General features: G+C 42.3%; 1 protein-coding gene across 1 annotated transcript; it reads right to left on the bottom strand.

The window, feature by feature from the left end:
- Positions 1-1,736: 1,736 nt before the first annotated feature.
- Positions 1,737-7,212, bottom strand: LOC103460907 (Fc receptor-like protein 5). Its single transcript, XM_081600098.1, has 6 exons — positions 7,155-7,212; positions 6,978-7,013; positions 3,020-3,292; positions 2,701-2,946; positions 2,277-2,432; positions 1,737-2,206 (listed from the first exon to the last, which is right to left on the bottom strand). The coding sequence occupies exons 1-6, from the start codon at positions 7,183-7,185 to the stop codon at positions 2,202-2,204; spliced, it is 747 nt and encodes a 248-aa protein (XP_081456224.1). The 5' UTR covers positions 7,186-7,212; the 3' UTR covers positions 1,737-2,201.
- Positions 7,213-14,352: the final 7,140 nt, after the last annotated feature.

Here is a 14,352-nt window from a genome sequence, read left to right as displayed (position 1 = left end):
AACACAAACTCTTCCTGGTTGTTCTAATATGTTGTTTTTTAAAATACCCTTCACCTCTTAAATCATAACCACCCTCTCTGTCACCAAACATTTCCTGTATCTTGTGTGGAAGTTTTTCATTTCTGACCTTAAACATGAATTGTGTAGTTTTAAATGTTACCAGGTCCCAGAATTTCAGTGTATTTGATTTGATAAATAACTGGTTTGTGTTCCCAGTATCCCACTTTGTATACGGATTGATTTTTTTTGTAAGACGTATAATGGCTGTAAATTTGTTTTGTATGTATTCCCCCAAATTTCCACACAATATGTTAACTGTGGTACAATGAGTGTGTTATATAGAATAAATAAAGATTTATAGTCCAGGATGAAACTAATTCCTCTTATAACAGCTACACTTTTGGCTATTTTAGATTTTACTAGGCTGATCTGTGGTTTCCAGCTGAATTTATCGTCTAATATGACACCCAAGAATAGAAATAAGCCAAGTTTGTTTGTTTTAATGTGTCTTGGTAATATGTTTTTCAGAAAGGTTAGTGAAGCTGCTAATAGAATTTAGCTTGATAGCGACCTGGACCGGTCCAGTTCAACAGGAAACATTTATGCTGGGGTCTCTGTGTGAAACTGAGTTTAAAGTTTAAATGACTTGATTCTCATGGTGGCTCTGAATATTTCTGAGGCATTTTGGCTTCAAAACGCCGAGTTTGATAACAATAATTAAAACTTGTCCATGTCTGACATCATCTAGCTAAACGTTTCTACGTCATGGAGCAGCTGCTCTGAGCTGCAGCTGGGATTCGCTGCTGAGCAGAAAAAACATTTTGTGGATAAAACAAACATTATTTTTCTATGTTATGAGAAACTTCTGTTAAAATCATTTGAAGGCTCAGAACCAGTCCAGTACCGGTACCGGTCCACATTCTCAGGGGAGAAAGACTCACCTGGTATAAATTAAAATTTAGCTATTGGAGTTAAGATAAATTAATTTAATCAGAAAATGTCATGATTATGTGCATATCTGCACCGATTGCAGTTTTCTGGCCGATCCCTGGTTACCGATCTTTAAAAAGCCTGACCTGCTGATTTTGGTTTTGACTGATATAAATTTTTTTCTCTGAAATGTTGCTGAATATAACAATAAAGTCTCTGAGTTGCATCAGGTGAATATTGTTAACTGTAAAGGTTCAGACCTGGTTGGTCAGTCAGTCAAACGTCTCACTGCAGAGCAGAAGAGGACAGAGGATGATGCTGAAACCTTTGCTGATGAAGATAAAATCAGCTTCACATGTAAGTATCAGCAGATCACGATCCACCAAAATTAAGGAAATCGGTGCCCAGAAATATATCCTGTTATACATGAATATAATGTAAACTGCACTGCCAGAGATGCAATAGGTTTTGCAGGTGTGTGAATGATCTTATTGTATCACTGTTGACTCCAGTTCATATTTAACTGTAATCATTAAGTGCTAATGTTTCTCAATGTGCTTTTACTAAGTAAATTTGCATCAAGATAAGCCAATTAAGATAATCAGTAGCTAATGCATTAAGCCGTGTCAAAGTGAATGAGTGAACATCATGAATGGAGCTGCAGGTTATGGAGGATAAACAACAGAACCGCCAGGATCAACTTCCAGGTGTTCTGATCCACTCCGGTCATTTCAGTTCAAACTAACTTATAACTGCTCACATGACTAACTTTATTAGAAAAAACATATATATTACACAAACACAAAGATGAAACCACATTTGGGTTCTTTGTTGTTTTGCTCATTGAAGTTTTCTGTTTTTATGCTTTATTTTTTCTAAAATTGTTAAGACAAACTTTTCCTGTTTATACTTTTATTCGTCATTTTCATGTGTAAAGTTTTCCTTTGATATATTTACCAGATGTTCTGGTTAAAGTTTGTTTTCCTGAGCCAGTCCTTTCATTTTCACTGTGTCATTTACATTATAAATGTTTATTAACTTCCCAACCTGACGTCGGCGCTGGGCTGTAAATCAAACAGGTGTGGCAAAATAAAACATCAGTGATTTGACACAAAGCTGAAAAATAATCAGTTGCAGACATTCACTAAAGCTCTTTAACCTATGTAACAGTAACAGTTTATATATAATGCTGCATGCAGTTCTCTAATCATGGTGATGGTGTTCTGTGGAGATTATCCGCTTTCTGCTCCTCTCCTGGGGAATCTGGCATTTTATCCTGTAACAGGAGGGAAAATGTTAACAGGGTTTGGTTTATTCTCCATTCATTCGTTGTCATTTAGTATTACCTGGAGATCTGTGTTGATATAAAGACAGGAAGAGGAGAGTAGAGATGATGTACGGACAGAAGACCAGCAGGTGGCGCATCACTGTGAAGACTAACTGAAAGGGGTTTGATGCAGGAGGCGGAGCTTTGGAGGTGGAAGGAGCTACTGTAGGTTTACCTGGAGGAAAAATACATTTAAATGTGACTCTCTTTACTTTAAGTTGCAGTTGTTCAAGAAAACTGCAACTGGAATTTTTAAAAAAAAGAGTTTTCTGCTCTACTTAATTCACTAGCTATTACTCCACACTGTTGAGGAGAGCTCTCTTTATTCACATAATTTCCTCACACACTTGGCATAATATAAAAACATATAACATTATACCAAGACACATATGGCCCATATTTGTGACTGATTGTTAGTGAGTATTTCATTTAACTTTCCTGACCTTTGACCCTGATCCTGCTGGATGGAGACTCTCCCTGACCGCTGATGCTGCATTTATAAAAGCCTTCATCAGATCTCTTCACTGGGTTGAGAAAGAAGTTCCCTGAAGACTCATTGCCAATGAAGACGCCATCGTTATAGAAAGCAGCTGGGAGGTTGTGGGCTGGACTCTTTGCTCTGCAGCTCAGAGTGACGTCATCTCCCTCCATCACAGGGAGGACAGGACTCTGCAGGATCACTGATCCACCTCAACACAGAGACAAACTACAGCATTTCATCCATTTCCACACAGCAACACTAACTCCACAGTCTGATCTTACCAGAGACAGAGAGCTGGATGCTGCTGCTGCTGCTGGGGGAGGATCCAGATGTGGACTCACACCAGTACACACCTGAGTCCTTTTTTAAAACATAACTGATGTTGCAGGTGTAATTAGCTGGTTTCCCCCATCCATCTCCACACTCAGTCCTGGTGTCTTTTGTTCTGTTTCTCCTCACAGTCCATCCAGCTGAGATGTTTCCATCCTCACAGGTCAGAGTCACTGATTCTCCTTGGAAGAACTGAGATCTGCTGGGACTCACAGTCAGACGAACTGGGACAAAGTCAGATGAACACAAATTCAATATTAAGAAAAAAAGCATTACAACTGGATACATCTTTTATTTGACATCTTAATTAAATGTTTGACACTATTTGTCTTTAAAACTGATAGTGTGAAAATGAATGTAATACTGGCTCCTGCTGGTGCTTCACCCCACTGATTGAAAAGCAAGCAGATAAAATACTCGCTGTGGGCCTGTCAGAAAGTCAGAGCTTTGATTCTGCTTGTGCTGTGTGGTAAGAAGTAAGGTTATTTTCATGTCTAAAGCTCAATGCAGGAAAGCCTTCTTTTTAAGGTGCCTGTGCTCAGGCGCCTTAAAAAGGTGTCTGACATCATTCAGATGCCTCTGGGTGTGATGACGTGTCAGGCAGAAAGTCTGTTGCTTTTCTTAGGCCCAAGCAGCTCAGTGCTGTGAAGGCCTATCGTAATTCAAATGTTTCTTATAATTTCATCACATGAACTGGGTTTATGGAGAACTTAACATATTCAAAAGGTCACCAAACTTCACCGATGTTGTCTCTTCTCCCTCTGCTCTCAAATGGAATCAAAATATGATGTGGCCAAGTTGCTCTACACATCACTCCTTAATGTGAAACAGGACAAATCATACATCATAGAGATCTGAAACTCGGTAGGTTTCAAGCAAGTCTCTTTGGGTGTATGTCCTCAGATGAGTCAGCCATTTTGGGTCAAAGGGTAAATTTGGATGTATACACTCTGTGAACTTCAACAAACTCGTCCTAGGGATTTTGAGCTATCTGCTTCAAGTTTTGTGAGTACGCAGTTAAGGATGTTGTTGCGCAACACCTCCCCCCCCTTCTCTCTCACTCTACTTCCTCTTCTCAGAGGTGGGAGATGTGCAGCCAGCTCTCCATCTAACGGGTAATTTGAGTTTTCTAAATCTGATGGGATTTTACCCTGTTCAGAACTGAGTAAACTCTGTTTAAGCTGGCGTCGAGAAAGACTAGCCTGGTTTCTAACGACCTCCATCCAGATGTCCCACCCTTTTTCACCCTGTGAATTAGCCAGATTGAGCAGCCTGCAACCAACTAGCTTCACAGAGCTTCACCTGTTAACAGTCGCTCTTTCTCTTATTACAACTTGTTACTGAACCAGGTTGGTTTTAGTGACTCGTTCGAGTCCCAATGTTGTTTTAGTTTTGGCTAAAATCAACCTATAAAACATTTCTACTTTTTCCTCCCAGAATCAAACTTCATAGCTATTTTATGACCATCAAAGAACTTTAAGGTGACTCATTAACTGAATGTCCACAACATCTTTTAGATTTTCTTAATGCTAATTATTTTATTAGTAAGGCAATTTTGCAAGGGTCAGTACAGCTTAAATCAGTAGCAGAAATAATCAAATAAGTAAAATCAATAATCTAGCCTATCTTTCCCTAATGCTGACACTGAGAACTAAAAAAGGGAAACTTTGAGAGAGACGGACAGAGTTTGGCATTTTGAACCCCAGAACTGGCCTGATGATGAAGAAGGTGTTGCAGCAGCAGGAGGTTCCCAGTACAGGAAGAGTGCTGACTTAGAGCGGCAGGTCTCGGGCCTCAGGGTGACTTCCTCATGCTTGTAGCGGTCCTCAGCTTCTTGTCTTGCAGCTCTGTAGCTCCCTTCTCCTCGTCTCACGATCTTCCTGGTCCCACGGAAGGAACACACCAGTTCTTCCTCTTTGCCTTTGTCTTTATCTTCATCTTTGCCTTGGTCTTTGTCTTTGGGGGTCTAAACCCAGCTGTTGAGAGAAGTGCGATTTGAAGCCACATGTTGCGGGGCTAACGGGTTGGTCCCCATGTGCAGAACAGTCTTCGGTTCTGTGGCCCCGGCTCTTCTTCAGCTGCAGAGTTCTTTGTCCATCTCCGTCTTGGCTCGAAGCTGCCTGAAGGATCCAACCAACGATTCCTCTTTTGCACCCACCTTATAAAGGGTTTATCCACCTTTTGGTGCGTTTGCATTGGCTAGCTTTGTTGCTGTGCCTCTCATTGGCTGACTGCTTGGACAGATGATCTCATATCCATCACCCTGGAGACCTCATGACCGGATCTCTGTTCTAATGTCCCCAAGTTGCTCAACAGTTCCTCCTACCTCTGTTTCCTGCCCAACCTTTTCTTAGGCAAGTTGAAGTTTAGCAATAGGCCTTGGTCACCTCTGCTCTCCTATCAGTTCCTCTTTTCCCCTGACCTTTCACCTACCATCTACCTCTAACACATCAGTGACCTTTAATTACAGTTACATTTTACACCTTTTCAAGTTCAATGTCAAAATCACATTTATAACCTTTTAGTTTATCTGATTCAACATTCATTTATAATGTTATAATAACCATAACTTATTAGTTACTCTTATTATAATCATAATGTGAGTTATTACAGATACTTCTGAAAAGAAACCAAGAATAACCCATTATTCTAATTATCTGATATCATGTTACAGTTACTTGTTTCACCTTTAAGTACTTCCACAAGTGTGAGAGTAAGTGTAAATATTCTTATAATCAAACCAACATCAACCACTGGTTAAACCAATATTAATTATTGGCATAATTATAAGTCATTATTTTAAGTATTTTACTCTGGGTTTTATCCAATCTCTCAAAACGTTTAGATTTTATTCTTTAAAAACCTTTATGCTTTAAAATAGGAATGGTCTGAATTATTTTTAGCCTGATGCAAGAAAGAAACTTCCTCTTTTCTTCAGAAAACCAGCTCTTCCTGTTTCATGACTCTCTTTCTGCCTGACTTTGATTTTTTATGATTAAATAGAAAGAAGTAGAATTAAAGCAAAGTTTGCAGGACACAATAACAACACACACAACCAGATTCATTTTATTACAGTCTGACTCTATTGTTAGGTCTTGATGTCACCTGTGTAATTAATTTTAAGGTAATTTTATTTATTATTACTATTAAACTAAAATCTCCAGCATGGGGAAGTGGGATGAGCTCGACTTTTCTCGACAGAAAGTAAAAGTTATCAAAATCTCCATCTTTGGAGCATATTGGGTGCATGGGGAACTTGCTGTACTTGCCAAAGCAAACAAAACACTATAACATTCACATACAAAGGCCAAGTAGCACCAAACATGACATGAGTGATCCAGGTTGGATCTGTGGTCATATCCAGTGGCGCAAAAAGTGGGTATGCAGCGCATGCAACGCATAGGGATGCAGCACCAGAGGGGGCGTCAAAGCCCCGTTTGGAGGGGGCGGCGCGCCGATGATGTTTTCCCATACACCTTCTTACTCTCCTTCATCTCGCGCACATGACGAGGTAAATGTGGCAAGTTTTACCTTTCACGTATCGTCTCGAAATACGTGAAATCTATAATTAGGCTATTTCAATCAAGACATGTTAAGTTTTAAAACTAGCATATTTTAAATGTATTTTCTTAACAAAACCCTAGTCTCCAAAAAGGTAGCGAAAACAATGAGATGATCAAATTCAGTTGAGGGAGAAGAAACATTAAGTTCAAGAAGACCTAAGATTAACAAAACAGAGAATAAATGTCCACAGAACCAAAAAGACTCAAGTTCATATGTAGATGTAGAAACCACTCCCTCATCATAAAGCTTTGTGTTGACAAAACGCCATCTGAAGCTAAAAGTTATTTATAGTTATTTCATTTAATCTGTCCTTAAGAGTTTTAAACGGTGATGACATTGACTAACCTTGGTGTGTTGAGCAGAACAGCAGTGAAGTCAGAGCTGAAAGGTTATAGATTCATATTCAGTAAATCACATTAATACTAATGCATTTAGGCGACTTTCACCAACAACTGCCTGTTTACCAGAATCAAATCCAAACACCAATCAGATAAGCTGTTTATTATAAAATAATTTACTTACTCAGACACAGAAATGATGTTTCCACTGTCATGTTGACAGTAATCGTTAAACCATCGATGAAATGGTTTCTTCTAAATGAACCCTCATCAAGCTCGAAGTTAAACCGCAGTGGTTTCCTCTATACCGGAGGCGTTGCAGAAACTCTGCACGTCTATTTTGATATGAGACTTGTGAAGCAGGGAGTTTTTAATAGTACTGCGTTAACAAAATAATAACATCGATCTGGTAATCTACACATCCTGATCAGAATAAGAATGATGGATTTGTGTTGGTGCTGACCAGAGTGTAGGTCATACTAACACAGACTGAATGTTACAAAGCCAGACTCTTTGTTTTGCCTCTGTGCTACGTCCACCCAGGCCACAACATATTGGAGGACACGAGATAACAATGAGAGTTCAAAAAAATATTTTATTCTTAAACTCTCTTGAACTTTGGTTTTTGGTTCAGCTGCTTCCGATTTTCTGTGAGGAAAAAGAGTTAAATGCCCTCAGTTTTTCCGTATCCCCCCCAAAAAAAGAAAAACAAAACCCATAAAGTATTAACAGAAAGTTGGACCTGGTGAGCCGATTGAACAGAACAAAGCTGTACAGCAGGGGGCCGACCCGGCACAGGGCAGTCGAAGCCCCTATTGCGGTGGTCCCCAAGCTGCAGTCCGCGGGCCGGATCTGGCCCGCCTCCACACTTGGTCCGGCCCCCTGAACAATACCAGAGAGCATTCAGATTTTTTTCATATATTGTATTTTCCGGTTTATATGTGGATTTTTCTTCAACCACCAGGGGGCTCTGTAGCAGGAAGTGTGTTCTGTAAACTGTGGGTGTTTTGTTTTGCATGGTGCATTGCTGCCATCTGTTGGACTTTTAGGGAACTGCTTGACTTTTATGTTATTTAATTAGTACGGTTGTTTGCTAGCGGTAGAGCAGATGAACACGTGTTTGTTAGGAACGCCGCATTCCAGGTTTCCCTCAATGAAATATATACTAGTCAGTCCCAGTGACCGTTTCACTAACGGTTTTTGCCCATGTGCTTTCTGGGTAAAATCAATCGAGAAACGCCCCCCCCCCCACCCTCTCAACAATTTCCGGCAGCGCAGGTGATAAACGTGTAACACATTTTCTGTTACAAACTGACTCCGTCCCCCACCAGAGAAGGGAAAAGTTATGCGGCCCTCACAGGAAAAAGTAAAAAGTTTTGGGACCCCTGCCCTATTGGTACCGGACTAAAGCAAAAAGAATCTACTGCAACAGAAAGAAAGAAACCAGGACAACCGGTCCCACCAGGCCAAAATCACAAGAAACGGCAAACAAAGGCCAACAGAAACTAGTGCATGGCAGGCTGGAAACGTCAGCTGCGGCCCACAGCGACTGGACGAGCGTGCACCGCGTCAAGACGCGTTCCTGGTGGTGGTGGAGCGAACAGAAGGCTGGAGACCCCAACATGTCGAAACCCAGTCTATTTACAGGCGGACCAACAGCGCCACAAATTAACAAAATCAAATCCATCCATCCATCCATTTTCTTCCGCTTATCCGGGGTCGGGTCGCGGGGGCAGCAGCTTCAGAAAGGAGGCCCAGACTTCCCTCCCCAGCCTCTTGTTCCAGCTCCTCCGGAGGAATCCCAAGGCATTTCCAGGCCAGCCGAGAGACGTAATCCCTCCAGCGTGTCCTGGGTCTTCCCGAGGCCTCTTCCCGGTGGGACGTGCCCAGAACTCCTCACCAGGGAGGCGTCCAGGAGGCATCCTGACCAGATGCCCGAGCCTCAACTGGCTCCTCTCAACGTGGAGGAGCAGCGGCTCTACTCTGAGTCCCTCCCGGATGACCGAGCTTCTCTCTCTAAGGGAGAGCCCAGCCACCCTGCGGAGGAGGAAACCCATTTCAGCCGCTTGTACCCGTGATCTCGTTCTTTCGGTCATGACCCAAAGCTCATGACCATAGATGAGGCTGGAAACGTAGATCGACCGGTAAATCGAGAGCTTCGCTTTTTGGCTCAGCTCTCTCTTCACCACGACGGACCGGTACAGCGCCCACTTCACGGCAGACGCTGCCCCAATCCGCCTGTCGATCTCCCGCTCCCTTCTTCCCTCATTCGTGAACAAGATCCCCAGATACTTAAACTCCTCCACTTGAGGCAGGACGACCCCCCTGACCCAGAGAAGGCACTCTACCCTTTTCCGGCTCAAGACCATGGCCTCGGATTTGGAGGCACTGAGCCTCATCCCGGCCGCTTCACACTCGGCTTCATCAGATCTCGATCTGATGAAGCCAACAGGACCACATCATCTGCAAAAAGCAGAGATGCGATCCTAAGGCCACCAAAACGGATCCCCTCAACACCTCGGCTGGTCTAGAAATTCTGTCCATGAAGGTAATGAACAGAATCGGTGACAAAGGGCAGCCTTGGCGGAGTCCAACTCTCACCGGAAACAAGCCCGACTTACTGCCGGCAATGCGGACCAGACTCTGACACCGGTCATACAAAATCAAATTAATTACCAAAAATAAAAAATTATCCAAACTCCAAAATATATTAACAAAAGGTCATTCAACTAAAGTCTATAAAAAAGACAAAGAAAAAAATAGACAAAATCATCATAATGGGCCCGAAGCACATAACACCCCTACCCAAAGACTCTGAATGGGGATTGGTGTAACCCTTAAGAAAAAACTCAACCCATTCAGAAAACAAAGGAAAAAAAAAGGACTAGAGTCGTGAGAGTGTGTCGGCCACTACGTTGTCTTCACCACGAACATGTTGGATAGATATGTTAAATGATTGGAGTCGCAGAGACCAGTTCATCAAGCGGTGGTTTTTATTGTTCATGCGATCCAGAAATACTAACAAATTATGGTCTGTAAAAACAACCACAGATCCGCTAGAACCTCCTACATACACTTCAAAATGTTCTAAAGTCAGGACCAACGCTAATGCCTCCTTTTCGATGGTGGAGTACCATCTCTAATACCTGTCAAGTTTCTTTGAAAAATAAGAAACCGGATGTTCCACCCCATCAATACCATCCTGGAGAAGCACAGCTCCGACGCCAGAATCACATGCGTCAACAGCCAACTTAAATGGTACATCAAAACGAGGGGCAGACAGCACAGGAGCATTAACTAGCAAATGTTTAGTTTGCTCAAAAGCAGACTGACACTGATCAGACCAAATAAAAGCTACTTTAGGGCTAAGCAGGTCTGTTAAAGGAGCAGCTACAGAGGAAAAGTTTTTACAGAACCCCCTGTAGTAACCAGTAACCGACCATTGCTAGATAGCGGCGTAGCGCAGTACGAGTGGTGGGGACTGGAACAGACAAAACAGCCTCTACTTTAGCCTCAACGGGGCGCACTCGACCTCCCCCCACCCTTTTTCCCAGATAAGTTGTTGTGGCTTGGCTGAATTGGCACTTAGAGAGATTAACTTCACTCAGACGTGCAAAAACAGTCCTTAAATGTTCAACGTGCTCAGTCCATGCAGCAGAACAAATCACCAAATCATCCAATTAAGCCTCACAGAATGATAAACCTGACAAAACCACATTCATTAGCCGTTGAAACGTCGTTGGGGCGTTGCACATCCCAAAAGCTTCACCGTTTATTGAAGGAAACCACCGGGTGTAACAAAAGCAGAAATTTCCTGGGCTCATGCCGTTAAGGGTACCTGCCAGTATCCCTTCAGCAAATCCAGTTTAGTCACAAACTGGGCAGCCCCCACATGGTCCACACAGTCCTCCATACGAGGCAGTGGATAGCAATCCGGCCTGGTCACCCCATTTACCTTCCTGAAGCCCTTACAGAAACGGTCCTCTCCATTGGCTTTAATCATCAGGAGGCATGGCGAACTCCACGCACTACTGCTGGCAACAGCCAGTCCATGTTTCACCATGTACTCCACCTGCGTCTTCAAACGGCATCGCTTGACCGGGTTCCCTCTGTAAGGGTGCCGTTTAATAGGCCTGGAATCACCCACATCAATATCATGGCTGAGCACACGAGTCTGAGTGGGAACGTCTGCAAACAGCGACCTATAAGACTGGATCAAACGAATGACATCAGCCTGCTTGGAAAAATCAAGGTGAGACAACAAGAGAGGCAAGTTTCCCAACACCTTTGAATTTGGAAACCTTCCTTCAGTGACAGCCGGGGAAAAGACGATCTATGTTTTCGCATCCACCTGAATAATGTGTAATTGCGCCACTTTGTGCAGAGGAACACCAATGTCTTGTATGTCAAAACCATGAACTGGCACATCAGAACCAAGCGCAGTGTCACTATTTAACAGCAAGATCCCCTCCAAAATAAAAGACTGAGAGGCAGCAGCGTCCCGCAATATTTTTACAGGGATTTTCTCACCAGTTAGAGACACAGAAACAAACCCATCCATAACAAAAGGCTTAAAATCAGCATTTGCAAGGCTTTTCTGTTGAAAGTCACTGAGTAACGCGATTTACAGTTTTAATTAGAGGGACTGGCTTCGTGTTATTCATCGTTAAAACCGGACAACTAGCCACTCTTTTTACAATAAAAACATGTTACATTAGTTTTTAAATCCAACACATGATCTGATTTGCTTTCAACGCCACCGAGTAGCAGGTGTATCTGATTCAACGGGTGAAACAGTTTTTACACACTCCTTTCTGCTACCGTCAGATTTGACAAATTTATTAAAGACATCAGCGCTCAAAATTACCTTTCATCGTTAACATGTACTCATCAACCAGCACTGCAGCTTTCGACACATCTGACACTTTATTTTCATTCAAGTAGGTGGCAACTTTCTCTGACAAGCTGTTTTTAAAGTCTTTCATTAAAATGAGCCGCTTAAGTTGTGCAAAGTCGGCAACATTTTTAGCAGCGCACCAACAATCAAAGAGAATTTCTTTATCTCTAACAAAATCCACATAAGTTTGATTAAAGTGTTTTTTCAATTTGCGAAATTTTTGATGATAAGCTTCAGGTACTAGTTCATACGCCCTCAAAATAGCACTTTTAACTTTGTCAAAATCAAGGCTATCAGTTACAGACAGAGACGCATACGCCTCTAGCGCTTTGCCACTTAATGCAACAACAAAGTCCACACATTTTTAGGCCATTTAAGTGTGATTCCGACTCTTTCAAACAATGTGAAGTATTTATCAACATCCCGCTCATTAAATGGAGGAACCAAGCAAACATTTTTACTGACATCAAAATCAGCTGATTGCGACTGGAAAGACCCAACACCAAGCTGAAGTCCTTTCAAACGCAGTTCAGCTTCTGTCTCCAGTTTTTGTTGTTCAAGGTACAGCTCCTCTCTTAAAGCAAGCCGTCCTAATTCAACTTCCTTCAAGTGAACCAGGTCATCTGGCATCCAAGCTTCCACTGAAGACTCAACAGGACCTTTTGGTAAACTTGTAACAGGAAAAATCCCAATCTGAACCAGTACTGCCAACTCAGCTTTAACTTTTAGCACGTTTAATTACCGCAACCTTGAAATGCTCGGCTATTAACAGCAACTGATCCTTTGTGCATTTACCCAAGGCCTCCAATGTGGGCTGTTTAACAAACTCATCCAGGTCAAACTCCATGTCTACACCGTGGAATCAAACCACACTTAATCACAAAAGCCCAAGCACAAACAAAGCCACAAGAACACCAGACCCGAATATACTAATTAACCACCGCAACTCATGCTGGTTCTTTGCCAAAGCGCAAAGAACCAGCTAATCGCCAAAACTATAAAACAACCTCAGGACACAACTAACTTCTAAAGGTAAACTTTCTTTAAATGAGCCCCATAAATATGCTACATCCACCAAGGGCACAACATATTGGAGGACACGAGACAAGGATGAGGGTTCAACAAAATATTTTATTCTTAAACTCTCTTGAACTTTGTTTTTTGGTCCAGCTGCTTCTGATTTTCTGTGAAACAAAGAGAGTTAAATGCCCTCAGTTTTTCCGTGTCCCCCCCAAAAAAAGAAAAACAAAACCCCAAAAGTATTAACAGAAAGTTGGACCTGGTGAGCCGATCGTACAGAACAAAACGGTACAGCAGGGGGCCGACCCGGCACAGGGCCGTCGAAGCCACAAGTACCGGACTAAAGCAAAAAGAATCTACTGCAAAAGAAAGATCGAAACCAGGACAACCGGTCCCACAAGGCCAAAATAATAATGAAAAACAAACAAACAAAAGCTAACAGAAATACAGCATGGCAGGCTGGAAACGTCAGCTGCGTCCCACAGAGTCAGGACATGCGCACCGCGTCAGGACGCGTCCCCGGTGGTGGTGGAGCGAACAGAAGGGTGGAGACCTCTAACATGCTGAAACCCAGTCTATTTATAGGCTGACCAACAGCGCCACAAATTAACAAAATCAAATTAAATACCAAAAATAAGAAATTCTCCAGACTCCAAAATATATTAACAAAAGATCATTCAACTAAAGTCTATAAAAAAACAAAGAAAAAATAGACAAAAATGATAATGTGCCCGTAGCACATAACACTCAATAACTCCAGGTCACCATCTCTCTGTCTGTGGCAGCTGGTTCAGGAAGTGGTTCAGTTTTGCTTCTGCTGCTCTCTGTAGAAATATCTGCTGTGGTTGGAAAATGTGCTGCTCTGACCTGCTTCTGCAGCAGAATAAGTTCCTGTGTGTACATTTTGATTTTGCTGCTCAGATCTTTGTTGTTCTTCTCATCTCACTGTATTGTTCTTACACTGTAAGGACTGTAACACTTTCTATGTTTCATGGGCCGACTGCTCCTTATGGGGACCAAAGTCCACAACAAAGGAAGGTAGAAGTGATGCGTAGAACCAACATGGGATTTGAGTTCAGGTTGTTTTAGCTGTAGAGCTTCAGTTTATGGAACTTATAGGCCAATGGAAAGTCCCTGCAAGGGTAGAGACATGTTGTGTGTGTGTGTGTGTGTGTGTGTGTGTGTGTGTGTGTGTGTGTGTGTGTGTGCGTTGGTAAATGTGGTTTAGCAGGACATTTCGTCAGAATACACACAACACTAGCAGGACATTTTGAATTAACGGGACAGGAGCGGTGTCCTGCTAATTTTGACAAAATCTAAAAGCGTAGAAAGGTTTCTATTGGTCTAATAACCCCAAAAATGCAAAAAAAACGAGATGTCCGGTTAATACACATAAACCTGATTTTGTGTATAATCTGTGTATCCCCACAGCGCCCCCTATGGCAGGTTTGTGTAATAGCAGGAC

The sequence above is a fragment of the Poecilia reticulata genome, chromosome 18 (assembly GCF_904066995.2).
Source record: "Poecilia reticulata chromosome 18, P_reticulata-male-v2, whole genome shotgun sequence".
NCBI classification, from domain to species: Eukaryota; Metazoa; Chordata; class Actinopteri; order Cyprinodontiformes; family Poeciliidae; genus Poecilia; species Poecilia reticulata.
Note: the sequence above shows the minus strand (reverse complement) of the source record. Positions and strands in the feature narration are given on the sequence as shown.